General features: G+C 40.0%; 2 protein-coding genes across 2 annotated transcripts; both read left to right on the top strand.

Moving 5' to 3' along the window:
* The first annotated feature begins 2423 nt into the window (after positions 1-2423).
* Positions 2424-13331, top strand: LOC115627933 (RNA polymerase II degradation factor 1). The gene is made up of 5 exons (XM_030523826.1): positions 2424-2471; positions 10567-10812; positions 10870-11030; positions 11810-12020; positions 12069-13331. The coding sequence occupies exons 1-5, from the start codon at positions 2451-2453 to the stop codon at positions 13329-13331; spliced, it is 1902 nt and encodes a 633-aa protein (XP_030379686.1). The 5' UTR covers positions 2424-2450.
* An 8888-nt stretch (positions 13332-22219) lies between these two features.
* On the top strand, positions 22220-25828 carry LOC115627932 (RNA polymerase II degradation factor 1). The gene is made up of 6 exons (XM_030523825.1): positions 22220-22357; positions 22658-22865; positions 23703-23953; positions 24017-24074; positions 24156-24703; positions 24782-25828. The coding sequence occupies exons 1-6, from the start codon at positions 22220-22222 to the stop codon at positions 25826-25828; spliced, it is 2250 nt and encodes a 749-aa protein (XP_030379685.1).
* The last annotated feature ends 887 nt before the right edge of the window (positions 25829-26715 follow it).

The raw sequence follows: 26715 nt of genomic DNA, 5'->3' as shown, positions 1-26715 counted from the left end.
ATTGCGATTGCGTTTGCACATTTATTTTTTTCTATTAACTTTATCGTTATCGCGCCCTATAATGATCGCTGTTGGGGTTGTTGTTGTTGTTGTAACTGGCACTTTATTTTGACAAACTAGATTACACAAACCAAGGCGGCAACAAAAAGCGAATAGCTGTCAGAGCTCGTTGCTGTTGTTGTTGTTATTATTATTTCTGTATCTGCAGCTGCTACTGTCGCTGCTGCTGCCGGCGTTGTGTTATGCCATTTCTCTTCTCTTTTGCTTTTGTGTTGTTTTCCAACCAGCGGCATCAGCAAGTGTGCGGTAGGAAGGAAGGGCGCAGTCATGTGACCTGCCGACGCATCGTCTCAGGCCATAGCGACAACTTAATGCGCCAATTAAAGTTCCACTATTTTGACTAGGTACCGACAAGACTCACGGCTCTCCCCCTCCCCAATCTCTATAGGGCGTTGCCAACTCCATACGGCGAGCCAGCAGCCGCTGACTGCAATTGTTTGTATGTAAATTTTATATTTTGTCTTCGTCGATTGGCTTGTCACATTTGTTTGTGACAGGCGTGCGGCATCTGCGGTCGCCTTTGTGCAAGCGACAAGAAAGACAGTGAAATAATAACAATAATAATCGTAAAATGTATTCACATAAAATGAAAGGGTCGACGAAGTTGGCAAAAGTTGCATCACTTTTATGACTTTGAACTTGAACTGAAAATAGAAACGGTGCGTTTTCAAAAGGAATTCAATAATGGAAATTGTCATTCGATATCACCAATGGAGGGGGTGCATAAATTGGAAAGGCAACCAGTTAAATACATAGACTGATGGATTTTACTTAGATATGCGGAGAATGCCTGCCTGGGAATGAGACTGATGTGAAAATGCTGATGCCATATGATGATTGCCGCCCATTTGCTGAACAACAATACTTCCATAAATTCCGCTTTTATTGATGGTACATATGTATTTGAAGATTATTTGGCCTCTTCTGGAAGAATATAAAAACTAAGCTCCTACACAACATCAGAATTTAAGACCATGAATGATTTTATAATGTTTAAATATGATCCTTTGAAAAACAAACAATGCTATATAAAATACTTTGTATATCATTCTATGCCAAAACATAAATTAAGTCATTTAATTCTCACAATATTATTATTTATTGTTCAATATCTATTGTATTGCTTTCCTCTCTTAGCTTTTAGAGCGCGTAATAAACATTTTAAGCAGCTTATAAATCCAGAAACGACGAAATATCATGTTTGGTTTTTATTATAGTAGAAGACAATTGAAAATCAAAATTCAGACAATTTTTAAGTTCTGTTGTGAGTTGACTTCCCCTGTGCCTCTCAAACTTTATACATCATCTTGACAACTTAGGCATAACTTTTTGAATAGATTTAAGAATTTAACTCATATCGTACCGATTAAAAACATCAGAATTTGTAAAATTATTTATTAAACTACATACTTTTTACCATTCCAATTATTTCTTCAGATTTCAAGTAATTATATTTATTTAGTTCCTTTAATAACGCTTAACTGCATTTAACTTTTTCACTTACCTCCGACAATATGTAAATATATACCCGTGTGTACAGCTATTTAAAACTATCCAGATAAAGACCAAAACTGTTGGAACGACTTGAGGTAAGGAAAAGGGCCCACAAGGAAAATGCGCATGCTAAATTAGTTGTGGTTGTGGTTGTTGCTCTTATCTTAATAAAAAACAAATCTGGCGATTTGTTTATTATTGCAACAATGCTGATGCTGGCAACCTACACCTTCAGCCAGACACAGTCACCAACACACACTCACTGTCTGGCTTTGTCATTGCGAGCTTGGGAGCTCGTCTCCTTCAGCCCTGTGCCCTCCCGTCTCTCGTCTCGTCTCCACTCTCGTCTCAACTCGACTCGACTCGACTTGAAGCTCGTTTCGCACGCTCGTGCGCTTGACTGACTGACTGGCCAAGTAACTTGCTGCAACATGAAGACAGCGAAGACAACGAAGACAGTTCCAGCCATAGCCATAGTGTAAGCGCCCCAACCTCTGTCGCAGCTTCAAATTCAGCTCGACAGAGCTCCGGAGCTGGGCCATAAAAACCAAGCGCGGCGCCAGCGCCATCCACAGTTAAGCGCGCGACTTTTGAACGTTCGCATCGTGGCTTTTCGCATTTAACTTACTCCGATATTTTTTTCCATACTTGTATGCAGGCATACATACATATATAGTATACTTTTTTTTCAATAACTAATAAGTGTAACTGTGCATTCAATCGCTAAGCGATCTACAAGTATATAGTGAGAAAATACAAACCCTCGCCCTCAAGTTCTATTTGCCGCTATATACACGAGTATATCATATATATGTGTGAAAATCGATCTCAATGAGCATTGTCTGAGTGCAAACGGAAATCGGCGAACGGAGACTATAAGCAACGAAAGCAAGAAAATGAGATTAGCATTGATTTTGGTATGTAACAACACTCGTAATATTCTCGGGAATCATTTAAAAGCACTTTATTAATTTCAAAAATGTGCGATAATAACTTCTCGGACTCATTATTAAAACTCAATAACAGTTATCTTTATCATTAAAAAAAATATATTATAAAAACATCTCTTGATCATTATAAATGGATAGACCCTTTCATTTATGTTTGCACCTTTTTTTCACATTTGTGTAATTTTTAATTAAAAATGTATGTGCTTTAAAGATAATGAAATAAATGAGCGACAAGGTTTTTAAGTAGACTTGAAACTTCAGAGGTGATTTCAATCTTTAAAATCTATCAAATGAACACTCTAGGAAGCCTCTGATGCTTATGTTCTGTCTTTTTAATGTTTTTAACTTTAGATGACAGCTTTAGATGATTACCAAGCTGTGTTTGGGTGTTTATTTAAGGTGATCACTTAGAAGTCGAGTTGAGATGATAACGATAGACGACTCTTTTAGATGATGGCATTATACGATAAGACTAGATGATGTCCTTAGTTGAGCATTTCAAATATTACCCCCCTTCTATATCGATGATGATGACGCAAAAGTAGATTTTGAGATACCACCTTACAAAATTTATTTGAATGCAATAGGCGAACTAGCATCAAAAACAGTCAACAACAAACTGTTGACGTTCCACTTTTCCACTTTAAACTCGGTCCTGCCACGCTCGCTGGTGTCGATGCAATCTTAGTCTAGGGCCTTTGCCTCTTTAGCTCAGCTGGGCTCAGTTGAGTTGAGTTGAGTTGAGTTAGGTTGGGTTGATCAGTAGGATCAGTTGTCGGTACGGACCTTGTACGCTCCATTTGGCAACAGTTCGACAAAACCGTCCCGCACACCCATGACCAGAACATCCTCGACAAACTTTAAGTAGCGCTCGTCGCAGGCAATTTGCAAACGGCGTGTCATCTCGTCGGCAATGTCCTTGATGGTCGCCTCCATGCCGGGCATCTCGACCAGCACCAGACGTACAAACCAGGCAACGCGGCTCGACATGTTAGCGGATAGTTTTGATATTTGGAATTTAGGAATATTTGTCTGGGAAATAATCGTTGAAAATTTACTAATCTCAATATCGAAAGCAAAACAATAAATGAAGTTTGTTGCTGGCCGCCTACGCTCTGTACAAATGGCGTCTATTTCAAGCACCCAACTCCCACCACCCACCAACCACACAGCCACCTTGCCGTCCGCCACCCAGCCACGCCTTCAGCCACCGCGCTGCGTTTCCTTTTTCCTCGTCAGACTTCGACTTCGAATCCAAGTCCGCGACCGTCATCGTCAATGGCTGGCAAATTAATTTGCATCTTACTCGCCCAGCCGGCCCGGTGAGATGAATATATTTGAAGATTGTTGTTGCTGTTATTGGTGCTTTTTTCTTTTCTTTCCCCAAGTCGGTTTTCCAAGCGGGCTGGCAGGCAGGCACGTAATAGTTGGAGCTTAGAAAGCGCATACAGTGGGAGTGTTGGCTCTCGGCTGTTGCCATAACATGTTAACCAACAAATGGCAACAACAACAGCAACAAACACTTCGGAGCCGGTCCCAACTTAGTTCAGTGCTCCTTCAGCTGATGGCACCCGCTCGACTTGTGTACTTGTATGTGTGGTGGCTGTGACTGTGGCTATGGCTTTGCCTGTGGTTGTGGTTGCGGCTGCTGCGGTTTCTTTTTTCTTCATCATTTAAAATTTGTTGTGTATTTTCGGGCACATAAAAGCCAACCAGGCATAGTGTGTGTATGTGTTGGCCATTTGCTTGCATTTTCTTTCTGCCAAATAATAAGAAGAAAAAGAAAAAAAAACAGCCGAATGGCAGCTGAGAGAAAAACTTCCTGTAAAAGTCGCTGGCACTTTATTTTATTGCAATGTGCAAGAATTTGTCGAAACTGTCAATTGTTGCGAGATGATGTGATGTAAGTGATAAAATGTTTGTGGCATTAGGCAGCAAAAATAGCATTTATGCCCGACAACTCTTATATGGGACCCACAAGAATTCCCAATTGTGCCGCCAGTACTCGTTTATCGTATAAGTCTCAATCAAAAGAATGAAGAATAATCGCATAAGCTGCATAGTACAAATGTAAAATAATTTAATTCTCTATATCGATTTTAATGTCAATTCGTTGCAGAAGAATTGTTCTCTACTTAAATTAAGGGTAAAGTTTTAATTTCGAAAAGTTTCAAAAAGAAATTTGAACACTTTGCTTAGAATGCTTCCTAATAACAATGCTCTAACCAATTCGAGTTAACACGTTTTGGGCACCACTGACAAAGGGGCGCTAAAATGTCTAAAATATTAGCTGAAGCACCGGGATGAATAGTTTATTTGATAAGCATTCGAAAGTCCAATTATTAAACTTATAGGGGAAGGATAAAAATGTTGATATACACATATTCTGCGTATTCATAAAAGACATCTTCGGCTAAAATGTACGATTTACGAATATTTCAGAAATAGGCGTATTTGGAGCTATTTAAAGTGTCTCTCTGATATCTCTAATTGAATTATTATTATTTATTACTAGTATCCGACTAATTGGTATTAAGTTATGTATTATTATTTCATCTAATTTGATAATTGATAACTGTAAGCTGATATTAGAAATCATCGATAAAACCTGAAAAATCTTGTCTCAGCTTCCTTGATATTTGAGTCCTTATCTTAATTGATGTCTTAAGAGCATTATAAGCGCTCAGCCACAACACACGACAATGCAATGCGCAACGCTAATCGCCTGTCCTGACGGCACTTGCCAGCGTACTAATAACTTTATATAACGATCGAGCTGCACATAAAACCACAAGCAGACAGCTGGTCATACAATCACACAATCAGACAAACAGACAAACAGGCGGACAGACAGTCATTCAGTGGCCAGCCATCCGCATTGCTGCGAAACGAGTTCTCATTGGAAGGATGGTGGGTGGACGGGGTGGCGGGGTGGCGGGGTTAGGCATTTGCGTAAATAAATGTGCAGTGTGCCGGGACTGGTGGGGGATCGGGTGCGTCTTGGCAAGCCATAACTAGCTGTTAACTAGCTAATAACTACGATCTATGCATTTTCTAACTGCCAGCCAATTAGCGAGCGAAGAAAAATGATTTTGGTGCAACGTTTGATGTTGGTCTGCGATATGTTCGGAATTATAATCTTGCATTCAGTTTTGAAGACGTTGAAGAGATCGGGCTTTTGATGGCTTGCGTTGGCGTTGGACATTACTCGTATTATGAGCATGTAGTTGAAACATTTTTATTTGCTTTCTGACTCACTGATTTCCTTCATATTCAAGCTATAACTCAAATTCATGTTCATTTTCAAGCTTAGGCTAGTAAGCTGAACAAAAATGTTTTATATTTTATTTTGGATAAAGTGAGTAACAGTAGGAGCTCCATAGAAACTAGAGAACTACTAGAAAGAAATACTTAGTAAGATATAACATGGAGCATTTGTTTAGTTATTTATAGCATGACATTAGCGACCCAAAGCTTTCGAGGCTCTCCAGTGAAAGTACTTTTTAAATTATCCTGAAAAATCAATACGATTAGTTGAAAAAAAAATCAATAAAAATAAATAATAAAGTGCTTCATAAGACATCTTTTTCAAGCGATTGTTGAAAATCTAAAACAATCCTGAACTTGTGCTCTCTATATTTAACGCAAACAAGACAGAAAGCAGACTATATTGGCGTTCTAATATGATCTTCAAACTTTAACTTAAAAATGCTTCATTGGGCATATTTTTGAAGCGACTATTACAATAAATTATAGAAAGTATATCGACAATCTAAAATAAACTTAGAAGAATACCCTTTCACTGTCTTCAGTCGTCAGCTTTAGCTGAAGACGTTCATATCAAAGGACAGACGGGCAGATTATACTGGTTCGGCTCATTAATAAATTAATTAATAGATAATATTTAATTTTAGTAAGTCTTACAACTTAAGATAAAGCGCACACAATTGCTAAGACATTAGTCAGACTGTAAGTATTCTACACTAAAATAATAGCTATTATGCGAATGTGCTAATCATCTGCATACCTGACCATAAATTTAGTTTTTACAAATTTGAAACGGTTTCAAAAATTAAGTATTCGCCTAACCATCTAGATGGGTTATGCACATTTAATAATTTAAGTCAGATTACGCTTATTTTGTTTATGTTCGGTAATATTTTAAAAATAGCATTTGCAAATGCTATTAAAAATTAACGTTGCAAGAAAAAGAGAAAGAATATTAATGGGAATTTAAAAAAAATGGCAACCTATAAATGCCGCCTATTTATATTAAACTGCCGTTGCTCTTAAGGTAAACATGCAACATTTCAATGTGGGTTAAACATGCTGTTGTTTTTTGTTTTTTTATATATTGTTGTTGTGGTTGTGATTGCTGTTTGTTATTCATAACAATTGGCAACTACAGAAGAGTGTGTATTTAATTTTAATTTTAATTTGATTGTTATGTTTTTTAGTGTTGCATCATTCGATGATTATCTGCGCACAGACAGCGGCAGCAGCAGCAGCAGTAACGGTAAACCTATAGCTACAACTTACAACAACAGCAGCAAAACAAAATGTGCCAGCTGACTCCAATTTTCACGCGTGGCGCGCGATGAGCGCCACCGGCAAATATTTTCTTGTTGTTATTGTTGTTGTTGCTGCTGCTGCTGATATTGTCTCTGACAAAAAAAAAAGCAAACCCATGTCTGCTAATGAACGCGAGAAAGTCAATTAGGGGCTACTGGAGAGTGAATAGTGCTGCCAATTTGGCTTTACTTTTTACCGCCAGATCTGGCTGGCTTTAAACGATGTTACATTTGTACAAGTAATGATTTAACACCAGTCCAAAAAACAGGGAAAATATGATGTCTTTAGTGAAACTAAATTAATTTTAAATATTGCTACATTTAGACATTTTGATTATTCTACATGTTGGTATGTATTCATTCCATTTTTCATTAATTCACAAAATTTAGTTAACAACAAAGACTACAGGTTATAAAACCTTATCAACTGAAATATATATAAAGTGTGTTTTAACAGTTTATGAGTGAATCATGAACATCTTTTTAATAATCCACATTTGTCTAAAGTCTGTAAACATGTTTGTTCACTAGAAAAAGGATTTTATTTTATTATTTTAATTATCAGTCTTTATTTTATTCGCTCGACTGTAACAAGCCCGCTTGTTTTAGCTTGTTTTTGTCCTTTTCCAGCTATTTCGAATACGCTAGAGTTGGAGCAAGTTGAAGGCAATAGGTGGACGGTGTTGAGGGGGACGGGCTCAGTTAATAATGTTCTGCCTGAAGTGCGTGTAATTTTTCTTTGCGAGCACTTGGCTTTCCATAACTTCATATTTCTATATTTGTCGGCTATTCTGCGAAGTGAAAGGCGAAAGCAAGCGCTGAAACAATTTCAGGCAGTTTAATGAAATTATAACATGAAATTGTTGCTGCTTGCCACAGATAAATCAATTTGAACACAGACACACACACACACACACACACACACATGGATATAGTGGCCAACAAAAAGCTAACATCGCAATATAACAAGTGCAGACAATATTATATAATCCAGCAACAACAACCACAACAGCAGCAGCAAAGATCACATTAAAAAAATTCGCATGCAAGCGAAGCCAAGCGCGGCACTATTGAGTCCCCTCCCCTGACTCCCCCTCCCTCCACAATCCTACCAACAACTCCACAACATAGTTACGCACAACAACACATTTGACAGCAAAAATTATTTTCGTAAGTTTTTTTGTTGTTGTTTGGTTTTCTTATTGTCAACGCACGTTGGGTTGAGAGGCCGAATCCAGTCAGATAATATTCTCTTTTAAAATTAATTCCATCCATAAATTGAATCTGACTTCAATTATTAATTTGTACTTTCTAGTTTAATAAGAGGATTTTTATGAATTAATGCATTTATTAATAACTTGACAACAAATCTTTTCGTAGGAAATTTCGACTTAACTTTTTTTCTATTAATACTAAAGCTACACACACTTAGTCTCTGTTGCAATTTCGTTTCATAACAAGAAAGCTTCAAGATAACGGAAGAACCTGTTTCGGAAACTGTGATCATTATAAACTAGATATGGAAATGTTAGCTCATAGTATCCAATTTGTAATTGCACGTCTTTCCTATTTAAATCCTGTTATCTTCTTTCTCTCTCTCTCTCTCTCTCTCTCTTTCTGTGGAAGCACTGATGGCAATAAATATGCTGATAATGAATTAGATATGAATATCCTTTCCTATTTAAACCCTTCTCTCTCTCTTTCCCCACTTGTCACAGCTTCCTTCTTGGCTTACATATATTTCAAATATATTGAAAATATATCCAAAATATTTCGATTTCTTCCATAAACACACACTTCCCATAAAAGTGCTTATGGTATTCAGAAATGTTTCCACTGTGCAGCGGCACAGCTGTGGACAAGATATTGTTTTTATTAATTTAATTTGAAGGAGTCCGTGCAGCACGTTGACGCAAGTTCGCAGCAAACTCTTCCTGCTTGCAACAGCAGCGTGCTGCGCCCGACACGACAGACAAACGGACAGACACAGAGAGACACTAACAACAACGGCGACGACGACAACGCACATTTCTTGCCGCCATTAAAATGTCTTGACACACTGTGCCAGTTTCGTGGCACAGTCCACGATGCGGTAATTGAGTGACAAAATGCAATTAAAAGTTAACTATCTGCTAGATAGTTTGTGGTGTTGGCAGCGGATACTTACTCGTATATATAGTATGTATGTGCACGTACATACAAGCACATACATATGTTCGCGTTGTCATTTATGCAAAATAGGTTGGGAGGTGTTGAAATTGTCTCTCCAGCAAGTTGTGGTCAACCACACGTTGGTCAACAAACAAGGTACGGTTACGGGACATTTCTGAAATTATTTATTTACAGTAAATAGAAACTGAACCATATGTGAAAACTATTCAGTTAGCAGTGCTGATAAGCTATGAATATGTTTGACTGTATGAACGCCTCGATCTTGGATACTATACGAGCTATAGTCAACAAATTTGTGAGCTGCTTTCTGCCAACATTTATGTATGCAAATTGATTTTATTTTATATACAACCTATTATTTTGCTAGTATAGAAGCCTATTACTTTTTTATTACTTACCTCTTAGATAAATTCAATTTTATTTAAATTGTTTGCACACATTCCAATTTATTATTGCAAAATAAGCAAATTGCCTTCAAAGTTATGCCAATTTATAATAATTGTACGTAATTTTTATTTCTAAATAAAGGCACGCAAATAAAAAACTTTAAACTATTTATCTAACAGATAATCAATACAAGTTGTTTTTTAGAAAGAATGGATATAAAATATAAAATGGACATTATGAATACCGCTCATTAAATAATTAACGAATGAAATAGTGTTAATTTGTCATATACATAGTATCGTTATTTAATTAATTTGTTTTATGGTTACGTTTCAACACATCTATCTCTTTTATCGGGCTATTGCGGCAAGAAGTGTCGCACTGTCATTGTATCTGTTTTCAATACCAATACCAACACCAATACTATTACCATTACTATTACCATTACAATAAATCCTCCTTCACACGCGGCTCAAACTTCAAACTCATTCATGCCGCCAACTCGCAGAGACATCGACTTGGACTTCGACATATGCATGATAATGGCAAATGTACATAAAGCCTTTTTTGAATGCCCCCTGCTTCGAAAGTGCATTATTAGTGGGACTGTTAGTGGTTGTTTGCAATTCAAAGCGTTGGCCTTTTTATTGATATTTTATGGTCGTAGTTTATGTGGATCGTCGCCTTTCAGCGCCACAAGCACAACAAAAACCAAAACTAAAACCATAAGCAAAAGCAAAAGCAGCGCGCAAACAAAAAGCTTTGGCGCAACCAATTTTCGATTGTCTAGTCACCTTGAGTTCAAAGCCAACGAGCCAGAGGAAAGAAGGCACAACAAAAGTGCCTGCAACCCAAAATTCACAGATAAGATATGCAAAGGTAAATGCCACAAACCACCTTAACCTCTCCCTCCCAATCTATTCCATTTGCAGTGCACACTGAGCGCAGCGCTTTGCTTAGCCACTGGGCTGTCCGACGGCTCCAATACGAAGACAGCTGGCGGCTATCCGAAGAAGGTGACGACACTGAAGAAACGACCAACGAAGACGCCCAGCACCCCCCCGGCCTTGGCCACCACAGCCAGCGCTAACAAGCCGAGCAAGCCACGCGTCAAGATTGCCACACGTGCCCCCTCCACAGCGACAGCGACAGCGACAAACCCCACAACAACGCCATCGGCAACCACCAAAGGCGGCAAAAAGTTGCCCCCAAAGTTGACAAACGGTCCCCCTCAGCTTGCAGAGACTTTTAAGAATCTACCAGCCGACGATCTGGAGTTCATCAAGGAGCTGGACAAGCAGTTCAAGCTCCACGGCGATAAGATCAAGATCAAGGTCGAGCGCGAGAATGTGACGAGCAGCAAGAACAGCAAACGCACCATCGATGGCGAACTTGGGTGAGTATCTAGTATCTAGGTTCTAGTAAGTATTGCAATGTTGGAAAAGATTTTCTTCAGCATCTGTTACTCTCAAGCAAAATAAAAAAATAAAAAACAATGTCGAAAGAATTATACTTAGAATTTGCTTACCAAAATATCAACTTTAATTCATCATTATCAGGAGTCGCGAACTACATATTATGTTTCTCTAAAATTTATTTTAAATAGACTCCTCTTTTTTCATCCTTTTTTCAACATTTTTATAAACCAATAAGTAGTTCATACAAAAGCTTTTTCCAAACCATATAGGTTTCTATTGATTGACAAGCTTTCAAAATTAATTATCTTTTAATAGCACCAAGTGCATATAACTTTTCATATGCATTAGATACTAAGTATAAAGAACTGTAATTGTGCATAAAGGGGGAGTTACTCCTATCTATTATAAGGTTTATATCTTCCTTATTATATCTTACTATATTATTTGCTTTAAAGCTACGGACAGACATGCAAATAATTTGAACACACATTGTTTTCTAATTTAAAACAAACGCTTTCAAAAGTAAATGCAAGCTAAGTTTGTTGTAGCAGAAAAGTATATATACTATATATCTGGTTTCATTTGAAAAAATTATATGCACGAATTACTTGAGGAATTCGTAAAATTTGCTGGCAAACTATCTGCCTGTCTGAACAGCAAAGATGTGCGTTTTGTACTCGTAGATAGTTTCGTACATTGCCATTAAAATGCATACAAGTATCCAAACAGAATCGAACTAATCATTGCTTTCTTACAGCTATGGCTATGCGCATCCCGGCTATGATTATCCGGCGCCCAAATTTATGTTCTACCCGTACTCTCAACACGATATACCCGCCACAGAAGCACCCGCTCCATATGCCTCCTACGCACCCGCCGGCTTCGAGCACACGCAAGTTACGAGTGTAACGATTGAACCCTCTTACTCCTACGAGCTAAAGCCACAGACCAGCTACGAAACGCAGCCGGCACAACAGCAACAGCACCACCACCAGCACCACCACCAACAGCAGCAGCTGGAAGAGCAGCCGGAGCAGCCACAAATCGATCTGCCGCATACTCATGATGGCAGCGCTGATAGTGCTGGCTACCAGGAGCCTGTCATTGTCCTTCGCATCCCGGGACCGGCAAAATATGCGGCACATTTGCAAACGCTGCTGCAGCAATATCTGGAAATCCGAGCTGCTCAGTATCTGCGTCTGCTTCAGGAAGCCGATCTGCGCAAACAGCAGCTACATCAACAGCATCAACAACATCAGCAACACCAACAACAGCCGGTGGAAACCTATGGTCCACCAGAAACGCACGAGCAGGCTCACTATAATCCGGAAGTTAGCTATGCCCACCAGTTGGCGCCCACACCAGCACCCGTACAATATGCGGCCATCGATGAGGTCTATCAGAGCTACAAGGGACGGCATCACCAGCAACAGCAACAGCAGCAGCAGCAGCAGCAGCAGCAGCAACAAGCACAATACGAGCAGCCGGAGGCCTACTATAGTCCACCTACGGCCTATCAACACCAGACGCAATTCTACTACGCACAGCCGGCGGTGCAGCAATCCGGCTATGAGAATGCCTATCAGCCGCAACTCTATCTGATTGCCATGGCTCCACAGCCACAGACACAGTATGGTGAGCCACAGGAAGCGTCACAGCAGCAACCACCCATCTATGTGCCCGAGGCGGAGCATGCAGAGGCCCCGGCACCGGAACAAGTTGCTGTCGAGAATCCGCATGCCCAACACGAATTGCCCATTACAGAGAACAATCCCCGACCCACCCACACTAAGGTCATCTTTGCGACACAGGGTGGTGGTGGCGCGGGCGTTGGTGGCGCAGACTATGCAGCTAATATGTATACCCTCCCCTCCATTAGACCTTACGAACGACATGCGCCCACCTCAGCGGCTGACCATCAACAGCATTATCCACAACAACAGGGCGCGGAAAGCACAGATGTGGCAGCGACAAGCGCAGCTGGACACGATTACCAGGCACCTAGTGCACCGGCAGCCAATACAGATGAAGCCAGTGGTGAGACCGATGCAGATGCCGTAGCCATCACGCCGCCCCCCTACAACTATCATGCACATAGCTTGAAGATGGCCCGCATGCACCAGGGCCAGCCGGCCAAGCGTGATGCAGTGGGGCCCGCGGAAACGGAGACTGGTGCAGAGCAGCGATTGCAACAGATACGGGAGTTTGTGCGCGAAAAACTTGGCGCCGAAATGGGATCCGCGGTGGAGTACAAGACGACGCAGCTGCTCGAGGGATAACCGATTGCTCGAGCTTATACATTTTAGTTATAAGAGTTGCCTCTCGTTTTGTGTTTTGTGTGCTGTTGTTGTTGTTGTTGTTTTTGGCTGAAATTGTTACTGCCTCCCATTGTTATTTATTTGTTTATAAATTTTCGTTTTGTATTTTTGCGTCTAATCATCATTCCATATCAAATTTCTTCTCCTTATTCATCTCATAATATGCAAATCAAAATGAATGTCTTTCCTCTGTGTGTGCTATTTTTCAATTATTATTATTTTAATAATGCACCAACAGCAACAAAGTGTGTTAAATATGTGCAATAATTAGCTTATAATGATGTGCTTCTGAATTTACATATTTTAATAAAGAAGAAAAAACAAAAATATATACAGAAAACAAAAAATTGAAGAGTAAATTGCGTTTAAAATCGATGCCTAAAAGTATGCAACACCTTTCATCCACCTCATTCGTTCACACATACGACAACTCAACGCGCAAGCAACATAGCCAGACAGTCTGCACCGGCAGGACTAAGCAGCAAGCGAGGCTTCATTTAATGCAGAATAGCAAAGCTTCAGTTTGTCCTTAGTTGAAACTTGAACCGGAATGAGTTAATAAAACAAGCCAAGGCCTTGTCGCGTCTATTCTGCCTCAAGTTTTTAGTTCGAACATTTCACACATTATACATTACACAAATATACATACGTATGTATATATACATATATACTCTTTTGTGTATATGAAAAGTAAAAATTGCAATGCTTACACAATTGCCAACTTGCGTAATCGCCACAAACATTATCATATTTATTCGCCTTGCGGAAATCACGCATTAAAACCAAACCAACAACACTAAAAACAATACGCATGAGATTAGAGAAACACAAAAAATACATATAAATATATATCATTGGCGGCCAGCTATTCACAAGCATATTTAATTTGAATTTTTTAGGTGTTAAACGCCAAAAATCCATAAATATAAGCACATATACACACACATATATAAAATGCAATATATAGTACATATACGAGCTAACAACAAAGTAACACGCGCAGCTAGGCCAGCCACAATAACAAAAACAAATACTTGTACATATAGACGATTGCAGTAAAAGAAATGAAAAGTTAACTAACAAATCGCCGTTGAACATGAGGCGTATCTTTGTTTTGTTGTTGCCTTTGCAACTACTTTTGGAGATTGAAAGTCAATGGCTTTAATGAGTTGCCAATAAATTTAACTTGTATATTTTATGCACCCTCATAAAATACCATTAAACGATCGCCATAAAATGAAGCCACAAATCTGCTAAGTGCAAGCAGATAATTTTATTTAAATTTGAAAGCATTTACCCGCACTTTGGCATGCCCTACAGCCTAAATTGGGGAAAGCATAATAGTCAGTTAAAGCTGATTGCCAACTAGTATGTATATTGACTTTTACAAGTACTCTCCCAGATAAATGCAGAGAAACAATATACAAAACACGTTTTTTACAAGATATAATTTAAAGGAATTCCCCACGATTCTGTTGGGAAGAAGAACACCACACAAGTTTTCCATTAAAAGCAAACAAATAACAAACAGGCGGAAAAAACGAATTAACCAAATGAACACGTACAAGGATCTTGTTTAACGTTTTATCCCGGTATTTTAAAGATCACTTTTCAACGGCAAATTTTATTTCAGAAATAGTTAGAGAAATTTCGATGGAATGGATGAAAACCAGTATCATTTCTAAAAGCTTGCTGGCTTTTTGTAAGCAGCTATAAAAACTGTTCAAGGAACTGAAGACTTTGGAATAATTTTCCATAATTTGACAAACTGAAAAGCGTTTCCCTCTTTTTTTCGTCTACATTTTCTTTTGCGGGTAATGCATTATTTTGCATTATTCAGAAAAATTTACGTAATTCTATGCAAATAATTAACATAATCAGCTGCTGTTCGCAATTTACGGCAAATTGTGCCAATTTTTTGTGTTTTTTTTTGTTTTTTTTGTTTCTATAACTTTGTTGGATATGTGTGGCGAGTGCTGCGTCTGCCGGCAACTTGCAGCCCGGCAATGCAACTTTCAATTGAAATTAAACATAAAGTATGCAACAGCGGCGGCCACAACAACATCAGCAACAGCGTTGACAACTTCCGCACACTCTTTTATAATGAGTTGGATTGCTCGATATGCATCTGTAAGATATATTTGCCGTGCCTCGTTTTCATGTCAAGTTGGGGTTTTTGCAGCTTTTATTTTTTGTACGTTTCCACCAGCGTGTGTTTTGTTTTTATTGCTCGTATTATTGGTCGACAGTCGGGGCTTTGTCTTAGCAGTTCCCTGCGCTTTTGGACAACCGTTTACATACCAACACGCTCGCTCGTCTTTCGGTTTGGCGGCTTGGCGGCTTGGCGGACGAGGCGCTGACATTTCCAAGAGCCGCAGGTTTTTCTGCAACGCTTTCTGGGCCGCTCCCAAAGTCAATTAGACAGCAGCTTAGTGCTCGAAAACGAAAGTCTTTTTATGTGTGTGTGTGTGTGTGTATGTAAATGACAAATTACTGTCAGCCATAGCGTCATCGGTGATGTTGCATTTGTTGCAATCGCCGCACCGGTGGCCACCTGAACGCATAAAACACGAAAATGACGGCCACAAATGACAATTGTTTATTGTTGTCACGCGGCCAGCCAAGGGTTGTGGGCTGCAGAAAAGGGGATTAGGATGGGGGATATGCCAATGGAGTGTGGGTGACAATGGGTGTGACCGCATATGTGGAATCAATGCCAAGTTTTTAATCCGCCAAAGCAACCGAAGCAGAAGCAGAGACAGAAGACAAAGACAAAGTCGAAGCCAACATACTCTGCAAACTTGTTCTAACAATTGGTTTCATTGAGAAAAAAGATACCTTAAATTCTCTCACAATATGAAATATAAATATCATCTATTTATGTAATCTGAATAGGTATTTCAATCCGTATTCTGATTTAATAAAAACAAAGCCCCCCTCCGTTGCCAAAAAAAAAGAAAACTATAGAATACCTCTAATTTGTTTTATTTCAATTTTTGATTACCAATTTTTATTTATTTTTATTTACATATTTAAACAACTTTCCAAATACAGGAAATGCTTTTAATGCAGATGTCAGATTTAATTATAGTACAGACAAGGAATGTTAGCAATCAAATTTCCATGTAACATCTATCTCACTATATAATTTTTGTAAAGCTTTTCAAATGATAGTGCCCTTCTAGTAAACTACCTATATAGCACAGACTAAATCTGATAAATAAATATATATAAATTCAAATGAAAGCTACAGATTAACTTTTCATCTTAGAAATTACATTAGTCGCATACCGTTCTAAAGGCTTAAGTATTTATTTAAAACGAAGCCCGAAAATTGGGAAAATATTTCTTCAAATTGGAAAAAAGGATTTCCGAGTTCGTTTTTTACATATATAGAAGGAGCCTTAATCGTCTGGTTTTGTAAGGATAACTAGTTATGCGGCCAACTACTAGTACAAGCGCTAACTCACAAAAAAGTTCAAGCTTCCCCACAATTAGAAGATAACTTGCCATAAAAAACTACTCAGTATACTTACTTAATTTGATATTATAATAAAGTTAGTTATTTTACAATAATCTGTATCTCGGTTTTAGTTTATCATATTTTTATACGATATTATTAGAGAGCCTATGTCTATGCCTATGTTATCATCACGATAATCAAGCGTCATAACGTCAATAAAACACAATTAATTTCTGAAAATATCGCACTGTCGACTTCTTGGCTATAGAAAAACGATGGAAAACGCTTTAAAATGTTGGCATCGAGTACGATATGTTTGGGGTCTTTGATCACATTGGCCATTAACAATTGCAACAATTACACATGTGATCGTTTGTCGAGTCGCCAACTCGTTTCCCCCAACCCCTCAATACAACAACTGCCATTATAAAGAAGATGAACAACTTTCAACGTCCGAAATGTTGCAACAAGCCAAACAATGAAAAAAGTCAAATGTGCGAGCGGCTGAATCGGGGGAACAGTGGACATTGGATGGGTGAGGAGAGTGAGGAGATATGAGAAAGAGAGTTCAAAGCACTGTCTTTGTAATGTCAACATAAATGGGATTATATATTGTGGCATCATACACGCAGTTCCGGACGCCCTCACATCCTCAGAGATCGGAGCACTTAGGCAGCATCCAAAAGAAAATAATCACCATTATGGACTAAATGTTGCAACAATGCATCCATAAAACACAAAAACACACTCGCAAAAACAAATTAAAATCTTCGGTCGTGAAGGGGAGCGGTAACCAACGTAACAATTTCCAACTAAACGCCTCAATTGGAACGTTGCCGCAGCCGTTGCAGGTTGCAGCTGCACAATGGATGTTTTTGGAGGAGCAAACGATCAGAAATATTATCTATTTAAATAACTTTGTAACCACTTCACGTCTCTGAAAGTATCATTTTAAAATGTATATTTGAATTATGTTATGCCTAATGCCGGAGTTGTAATCATCAGATAAAGATCGCACCGAAATCTGAATTTAAAATCTAGTTCTTATAGAATGCAATCGAACTAAACTAATTTTGTGGGAAAAGGCTTAATTATGGCCCATTTAAAACGATTTTATTTACTGGTCCAATACTCTCTCTCCCTCGAATAAAGGTGAAACAATCGATTCAGAATATTTTATATTTTAAAAAGAATTGATTAACTGACAAGGCTTCTTTACTCTGATCAAAATTTTGGTATAATTTGCTGAGAAAATGACAAGTCGTTTCAGGACATTTTCTGGACTGTGGCATTAAATGCCTTTGATTGCTGTCTGTTGTAGCTGTTTTCCATTAATATGTTTAATTTGTTTTATAATAGGTGGATAAATGTGGAGCGAAGAAAGTGTTGAAAAGCCATTACCTCACATTTATTGTATATACTTTGTATAATAAACAAATTCAACGAAATTCAAATTCGATTACATCTTAATAATCGAATTTCACGAAACAGTTGCATGCAACTATTCCCTCGTGGAAATACAACACAAATTACATAACAACTTCAGGAGGGAACTTGGGAGCCCCTTCGTGCAATCCGGACTTGCTACTTGTATCTCAAATATTTCTGTTCTGCCCACTGTCTGCCGTCCGCATGCTGTTAACCGTTTTTAGCAGCTGCTTGTAGTTGCTATTGTTGTTGTAGTCGCTGCTGGCTGCTTGCTGCTTTTGGCCATATAACGCGAATGCGGCGCAAGGTTGTTGATCTTCACATTGTGTGACGGCTGGCTCAGCCTTGCTAGCTTATTTAGTTTATAATGTTGAGAAATGCCTTGCAGCATGGCTGATTATTTCATAAATACACACATATGTACATAATAGTCCTTAGAATAACAAGTTTGAGAAGCGAACTAACCTGTCAGTCTTCCATTACTAGTGAGATGAGACTAGGATCTGCAAAGGTTGCTGCTGTTCCTGCCTCCACTCTCAGCGAAATGCTTCTTTAGTTGAAACACAATTAATTAGCTAGACAATTTATATAGCCATCATAAGGCTCATTAATCAAAATCAGCAAAAGCAATTTTCAAAGCACGCCTCCTGCGCTAGACTCGTAAAATCGAAATTGAAATCGGGCAGCTGTAACTTTTACTGCGCAATTCCATTTGTTGTGGCCACAACTGTAGCGCACAAAATCGTATCGTAGACATACTTACGAGTATATGCACATTATAGCCAGACTCCAGCACGAGCTTGGCAGAGAGCTGAGAAAGGCTGAAAAAAGCTGCGACGCGTCCACTGCGTCCGATAAAAATCATAATAAATTTTCTGCATTTTTTTGTTGCTACTTGGTTTCGGACTTGCCAGTTGTTAATTAATATGCACTTAATCAGTGACCATGAAGTGACTTAAGGCTTTGTGCGCTTCTCTGGCCAATATGTTTGCCTGCTGATGCGTTAGCCAAGCCATTGTTGCTGTTGCGGTGGCGGTGTCGGTTGGGATTGGGGTTTTGCGGCTGCAACGGTCATACATTAATGCTTGGCTAATTGGCATAAGCACATACACATCGCCACAGTCCTAGCCCAAACGGATGAACTGTGCCGGGCACCAAAGACATATCCAATTTCGATTTCTGGGCCAATCTAAACCTTTTCCTTGTGATATCAGCAAACGAACCATTTAGAATGCTACAACATTAATTTATGTATAATAAGATCTGGCTTATAATTTTCCAAGTAAAATATTTATTGAACCCCTTATGAGACTGAGTATAATAAATTAAAAATAGTTGAAACAAAAATATTTATACATATGAACAAAATAAATATTTTTAATAAAAACAATATGTTTAATACTATAATACAAAAGCCATATGGACAAATTTAATATATGATATGGAGAGATCAGCTGCTATAGTTTGCTTTAAAATAGGACTACTCAAGTGTGCCTGAGGGATATGTACGTTGTGTAATTAATAAAATGGCGTCATTCTTTTCCGTGAAAACTGTAAAAAATTGAGCCAATAATCTATATTCCTTTTTAAGTTTTCATATAAAATACAACACAAAACTGGCACTTAACTTTGATCCTGTTTCTATGCAATTGAAGTCGATTAGTTTAAATAACGATCCTTGCGTATACGCCATACTTTTTCCTATTAATCGCCTTAAAAACCAATCCCAAACAACGTGTGCTCAAATTATAATAATTATATGATAATATGACAATGAAGCCGTTCCAGGCCGACATTCATTGAACTGCATCTTTCTCTCGATTACATTTAGTTTATGGCTTAATTGACCACCCCAAATGGTGGTCGTCAACCGATGCCGAAAAAAAAATGAAATCGAAAACCAAAAAACCCGTTGTCGTTGCCGTTTTCATTTGGCGATTTAATTTGTTTAGATTATTGTCATCTCTTGTAGCGCCTCCAAATGGCTGCAACATGTCGCATCATACATACATACATGAATGTATGTACATATGTAAGAGCATCGTTAAAAAATGAATGACAAATAAAAAGCCATCTTACAATTGCAAAATTAAATGAACAGCTGTTGGCACCAGCTGTAGCTGTCCTTCACTCAGTGTGTCACACATGGCGCATATGTCATCGTTGACCAGCCCACGATGAAAAATGTCAGGCAATGCGTGAAATGGACGACAGTGCACCGATTGTCAAGCACTGCAAATAACTGTCCATCAGCTGGTGTCGCCGACCAAGAAAATCGTCCGGACAATTGCCAACATCTCTCTATCTCTCTCCCTCTCTCTCTCTCTTTCGTTCTCCCACTTTCCTTCTCGCTTTCACAGATGGAGCATTTTTAATATATTTGTATGAGTGTGTGTGGTGTGTGTGTAGATGTGTGATAATTCGCGCGTTTTCTTTGGCCGGCACATTCGCATAAATTTTCCGCTGCTGCCGTAAACAGCGCAGGCGCAAGCGTTTTATTATAAAAGCCACATGCCACACACTCTTCGCACACAATTCAAATCCAGACACAGACGCGAAATGATGTGCATAATACGGCAACAGCCCCCCGGGCTCACCCTGAGCCGTTGCCTCCACCTCTGCCTCTCGGCCTTGCTACTTGTAAGTAATCGAAAGCAGGCAAAGGACATGGAGCATAGTGTTATATTTTTTTTGTTACTTTTTTGTTATGTGAATGTGAAATCAAAAGTGCTATGCAGTTGTGATTTAAAGAACAATGAGTCAGCAAAATGTGTAATTACAGTGAAGAATATAAACGGCTATGATTAGCCGCCAGCCAATGGTGTTGATAAACTTTATTCAAAAGAAACTTTACAATAAATTGAATACATTTTTCAAAAATATGAAATACTACATTCATACAACGTGCAAAAAGAATCAGGCTTATAGCCCCTCTAGTTTGAATCACATTTTTCTGTTCGAAATTTACTTTCACTTTCTTACAATATATTTCAATACGCATCGGTATCATTCAATTTCTATTTAACGTGAAATAGCAAAACTATAGATATAATTGTTTAAAACAAAAAAGAAAGCCAATGTGTCTGTTCAGTCTTGTCGATGGGTAGGATAATCCTGATTAGTGCTTTATCATTCGAATTTTATTTCTGAGTACCTCTTTTGGAATAAGGGGTTTCATATTGAATACTTTATTTGAAACTTTCTCGAAATTTGTGAGCTTCATATAGTATTTGAAGAACTGAATTGATTTTGCAGAGCCGGACCTATATAGTATGTATGTGTATTTTATACAAAACTGCATGACAGCATTTTAAAATATAGTTATCAAGAAAATTAAAACAATGAAAAAAGATATAAGCAAGATAGTCCTTCTTATCCAAACCAAGGCAAAATTCTAAATCGTAAATAAATATTTCTAAAAATTACAATGCTAACTGCATAATTATCATGATCTATATTATTATTATGATCTATAGGTCATATAGTACTTCTTGGCCAATGTGTATCTCACATACTTACTTATATTTCTGATATGATATAGGCACTAATATATGTAGGTTCGGAATATGGGCTCCGCATAAATTTCTTTAATTTGTTAAGTTCTATATTCAATTCTCTGTTCAGCGTGCTCCATACGAGCATCGATAGAAATACTTCATAAAGGTTTTGAAAGTTCAGTGTCGTGGCATTGGCATCCAAAGCGTTAAGCAGATGCAGATGATATGCCAAAAATGGGAATGGGCGACCCTTTAGCTTGTGGGCTTGCATGCAACTGAGTGACAAGTTAATGTTGCAGTTGCAACTTTAAATTCAGCTGCTCAATAATTACGCTGCCAGCTGTCAAGTGATCTGCACATTTGATGCAATGCATCGGCTTTTCAAAGCCAAGTTGCGTGCCACAAACATTTCATGTTTATGTTTTATAACGGGCGAAAATGTTGCAAAGCACATTGTGTGAATGAACTTGCAACGGACGCGCGGCTTGGCGCAAGGGGCGCTGGGGGGCGGTGTGGGGCGTCGCCTGCGCCAACTCAATCATAAGAAATTACACAAAACGCCGGCAGCGACGGAGACCGAGACGGCAATTGTGGCTACAGTGGCGTCTATTGGCAAGTTGCCCGCGCTCTAAAAGCGAAAGTGAATTTGTTAACTTTAATTAGTTTAATTACAACAACAACAACAATCTTAACTAAAGAAAATTGCCAACTAAACGTATGCTTTACAAGTACATTTATTTATGTTGAATGCATAAGCTTCAATTATCGGGCAGTGCGAGAGCCACACTGAGGGAGACATCGAGTAATTGCCTCTTAATTGCATAATATTGCAGGCAGCTCGTCCTGATTGACTAATTAAGTGACTGACTCCCCTTGACCCACCTTTCCTTTCCTTCCAGTGCACGCTACTCTCCGCCAGCTCGGCTCAGTCGCTACCACGTTCTGGCGGCAGTCGCCGAAGACCAGGGCAAGCAGGCACTTCGGCCATCGAGGAGGTCAGCGAGAAGGCCAGTGTGCCGGACCAGTTGGCAATGGCAGCCGGCCGAGCAGAGGGACGCAACTACCAGAGACGGGGACTGGGCTCCAGGCCAAAGGATGTGACCACTGGTAAGTGTGGTAGCGCTGAAATGAATGAGCAATGGTTGCATAAATACTATATAGTAGTTGTATGCTTGAAAGTGCTTAACTTTGTTATGATTTAACGTTATTTAAATTTAAATCAGTTGAACGCGAACGATCATTAATGTTATTCCGCAGCTGATTTTGAGTTTTAATAGAACGACCATTTTAAAAAGCGGACCAATTCATTATAATGCTGATAAAGCATTTCAATATACCGAAGTAAGATCTTAGACCTTATCTTAGTTTGAAATTTAAATCAGCCCCTGTGTTTGTTTGGCTTAAAGGTTTAACAACCTTTTGAATCAACAGCCGCTCGGTTCTACAGCTCTTCGGAATAGCAGAGCCGAATAAAGAAGAATGCGTAAATGTTTTATTAGGTTACCGAAAAAAAGGGAAACAATTGGACCTATCCTATATACGAGTATTTGCTTTAGACCGTGCAATATTTAAGAGCTTGGTACTTCTACAAAATATTTAAATACTTTTGTGTCTATACCAATTGAATTGTTGCAGAATAATGAGTCGACTCTAACAATTGGGGAGTATTATACCGTCCAGTTACTCTACAAACTATTTAAGGCCGCTTATATTGATTTTCTCTATTCCATTTATGCAATGACTTTCTAGTTGTTGTTATTCTATTACTTAAAGATCTGTAACAATGCTCCCTATTGTACAATTTGAAGGAAAGTTAGAGAGTTGTGGGGCTACAGCTGCAGCGCATAGTTAGCTTTATCCGAGAATAAGTCAGTCATATATACATACATATAGTATACATATATTGTAATTTCTCTTCTCGCCCTCTCAAACGCCAAACACCAGACTACAGTTATGGCCAGCTGGAGATGAATCTGATACGGCCCGATAGTGAGACCCCGAGGCAGCATGCAAAAATCAGCGCCCACTACAGCAGTAGTCTGAGCACAAACACCGGCTCAACTACAACCATGAGCGGAGAAACGACGGCACTAGAGGATTCACAGTCGGCGGCTGAGTACGTGGCCAATGCCATGAAGATGGCTTATGGTGCACGACTTAAGGAGCCCATACGAATAGCACCCATAACTGAGCGCGCCTACATCGAGGAACAGCAGCAGCATCAACAACAGCAACAGCAGCAGCAGCAACAGCAGCAGCAGCAGCAGCAGCAAGAACAGCAACAGCAGCAAGAACAGCAACAGCAACAAGAACTTCAGCAACGAGAAGCAGCAGCGGCGGCAGCAATCACGGAGGAGGAGCAAGTCAAACAGCGGGAGGCGCAGCTTGAGGCACAAATTCAGGCTGAATTGCAAGCCCAGCTCGCTCAACAAGCGCTCATGTTGGCCCAAGAACAGCAGCAAACTATGGAGTCAGCCAGTACTCCCTCCCAGCCATCGCCAGCACCCGTATATGAGAAGGACCGTTCCTACGATATCTACGGTGGCTCCCAAAACGCCGCAAGTGGATCGGACGTTGAGCGACTATATCGCACCAAGTATTTCTATCCACAACAGCAGCCGCAACTCTATCGCAATCTCGAGCACGAGGCCGAGGAGAAGGTGCGTGTGTCGGCCTCCACTGAAATACCCAAGTCGGAGATAATGAAACAGATCGAGAAATCGGTCATTAAGTACATGCAGGAGCTGCAGGCAGAGGGCAAGATCATCACGACGCAGCAGGAAACGCAGCCACAAACCAAGACTTACTACAAACTGCTACCTTTACCCCTGGCCAGTGGCGGCAGCGGCAGCAGTGGGAGCAGCAATAATGGTGGTGGTAGTGGCAGCAGTTCGAGCGAGGAGAAGCGCTATTCCAGCACCACGGTACGGCCAAAATACAGCAATGTGGGCGTCAGCTATCATGGAAACTCTGCTGGGACTGTTGGTGGTGGTGGTGGCGGCTCCGGTGGCTTACGATATCAGCCACCACCCGCACACTCACACTCACATCATCTGCAGCAGTCGAAGCAGTCGAACCATCAGTCGGCAAAGCAACAGCGCTATCAGTCGGAGACAGAGACCGCCTACCAGGCACCCGAACTAACGGCCGATGCACTGGCGCCCAATGTGGAGTTCATCTACAAAATCAAGACGCGAGCACCACTGCAAACTGCCACGGTGAAGACCGTCTCCAAGCCATACACACTGCCACTGAAGAGCAGCGCCCATGCGGAGCACTTCGATCACAATGCGGCACTGAAGAACATCGAGGAGTTCGATCTATCGCATGTGGTCACAACACCGGAACAAGATGAACGCCTGCTGGGACCCGCGACGAACAAGCCACACAAACTTTATTTCAATTCAGAGATTTATCACGACATCAACTCGCTGCCCTACAAGCCGGAGAAGCTGCGTGGCGGTGGTGGTGCTGGTGGACCCGAATACAGGCACAAGCTGAAGGCAGCCGCTGAACTGCATCCGGACTACAAGGGCTATACGGGTTACTTTGCTGAGCCAGCACCCAACCCGAGCTCAATGGAATCGGACAAGCAGCTGCCAAGTGCTGTGGGCGGCGAAATGGGCGGCACCGGTGGCCCCGACGATGGCTACCCACTCCACAATCCGTACCAGTATGTGCTTAAAAAGGAACCGCTGCCGAACAAGTACGACGATCCACATGTCGAAAATTGGGGCGAACAGCCGCTGCGTCTAGTGGTGCCCAAGCCAGGCGGTGTCTATAAGAATGGCGGTGGTTCTGTGGGCTCCAGCAGCATGGAGTACGACAGCTATAGCCCAAAGTTTAACCACAATCCGGAGGGATATGGCTACCAGCACACCTACAAGACGCAGCTTATACGTGGTGTCGGTACTCCATCCAATAAACGTGGCAAGCGGGGCGGTGGCGCCCATCCTGCTGCTACAACAGGCGGGAACGTGACTGGCAAAAAGACCGTACGTGGCGGCAAAGGCAAGCTAGCCAAGGATCTGGAGGCCAGTCTTTCGTTGCGACCGCCCCCAAAGAAATAGTCTCTCATAGTTTATTATATGCAAAATTTTGTTGTTGTTTTTTTTCGTTCACCTACCTTTAGAGTGTGTATTATGTGTAATTATTTATTTTATGGCCAGTTGCTACCCGGGGGCAGTCGTTAGGTTAGTCAATTGGCAACTGCGGTGCGCGAGCTATTTGTTACCCAATGCTAGCAAAGTTGTATGTAAGTCTACAAAGTAATCAACCGATGTAAATGAGTTAACAAATTAATAAAGTCAAGATATCAATGAGCCCGTCTCGTATTCCTTATCTGGTACCCATTGGCACCCCCCTGAGCCCGAGCAGTAACTAGTGTGGGCTAAGTTTGGTTTCTCTAGGCTTGATCCAATCCGAGCTAACTAGAAATGCACGGATAACTTGAAATGTGTCTCACATCATTAACAATTCTAGCCGCTTCAATATTTAAGTGAACAATTGATATGTAAGCAATTCGTTCTAAGCAACAAAAATGAATATGTAACAAAACTATTATGTCAAGCATTTAAAACCGTAAGGTGTATTTGCGCTCTCTAAACGAATTTAAATTCAAAAGAACTGTTCAGGAATTGTGAATAGCAAGGGCGTAGGCAGCTTTTACCAAAGGGGGGCCCAAACAATTAAAATTTTGATTAAATAATGCACGATGCATTTAAAAAATAACTTATGCATATGATCAATGAAAAAACCTCAACAAATCCACTCAAACTCCATTTTAAGGCGAAATAGTGCGCCATAATAATGAACGTGTGGTCGACTTTATATGGCAAAAATTTTTGTAGGGGGGCAAAGGCCTCCCTGCCCCCCTGGCTACACCCTTGGTGAATAGGTAGCTCTGATACTGAAAGAGTTATCATTCAGAGGCTTAGGCGATTCAAAACGATGTCAG

The sequence above is a fragment of the Scaptodrosophila lebanonensis genome, unplaced genomic scaffold, assembly GCF_003285725.1.
Source record: "Scaptodrosophila lebanonensis strain 11010-0011.00,11010-0021.00 unplaced genomic scaffold, SlebRS2 tig00000098-arrow-pilon, whole genome shotgun sequence".
Lineage (NCBI taxonomy): Eukaryota > Metazoa > Arthropoda > Insecta > Diptera > Drosophilidae > Scaptodrosophila > Scaptodrosophila lebanonensis.
Note: the sequence above shows the minus strand (reverse complement) of the source record. Positions and strands in the feature narration are given on the sequence as shown.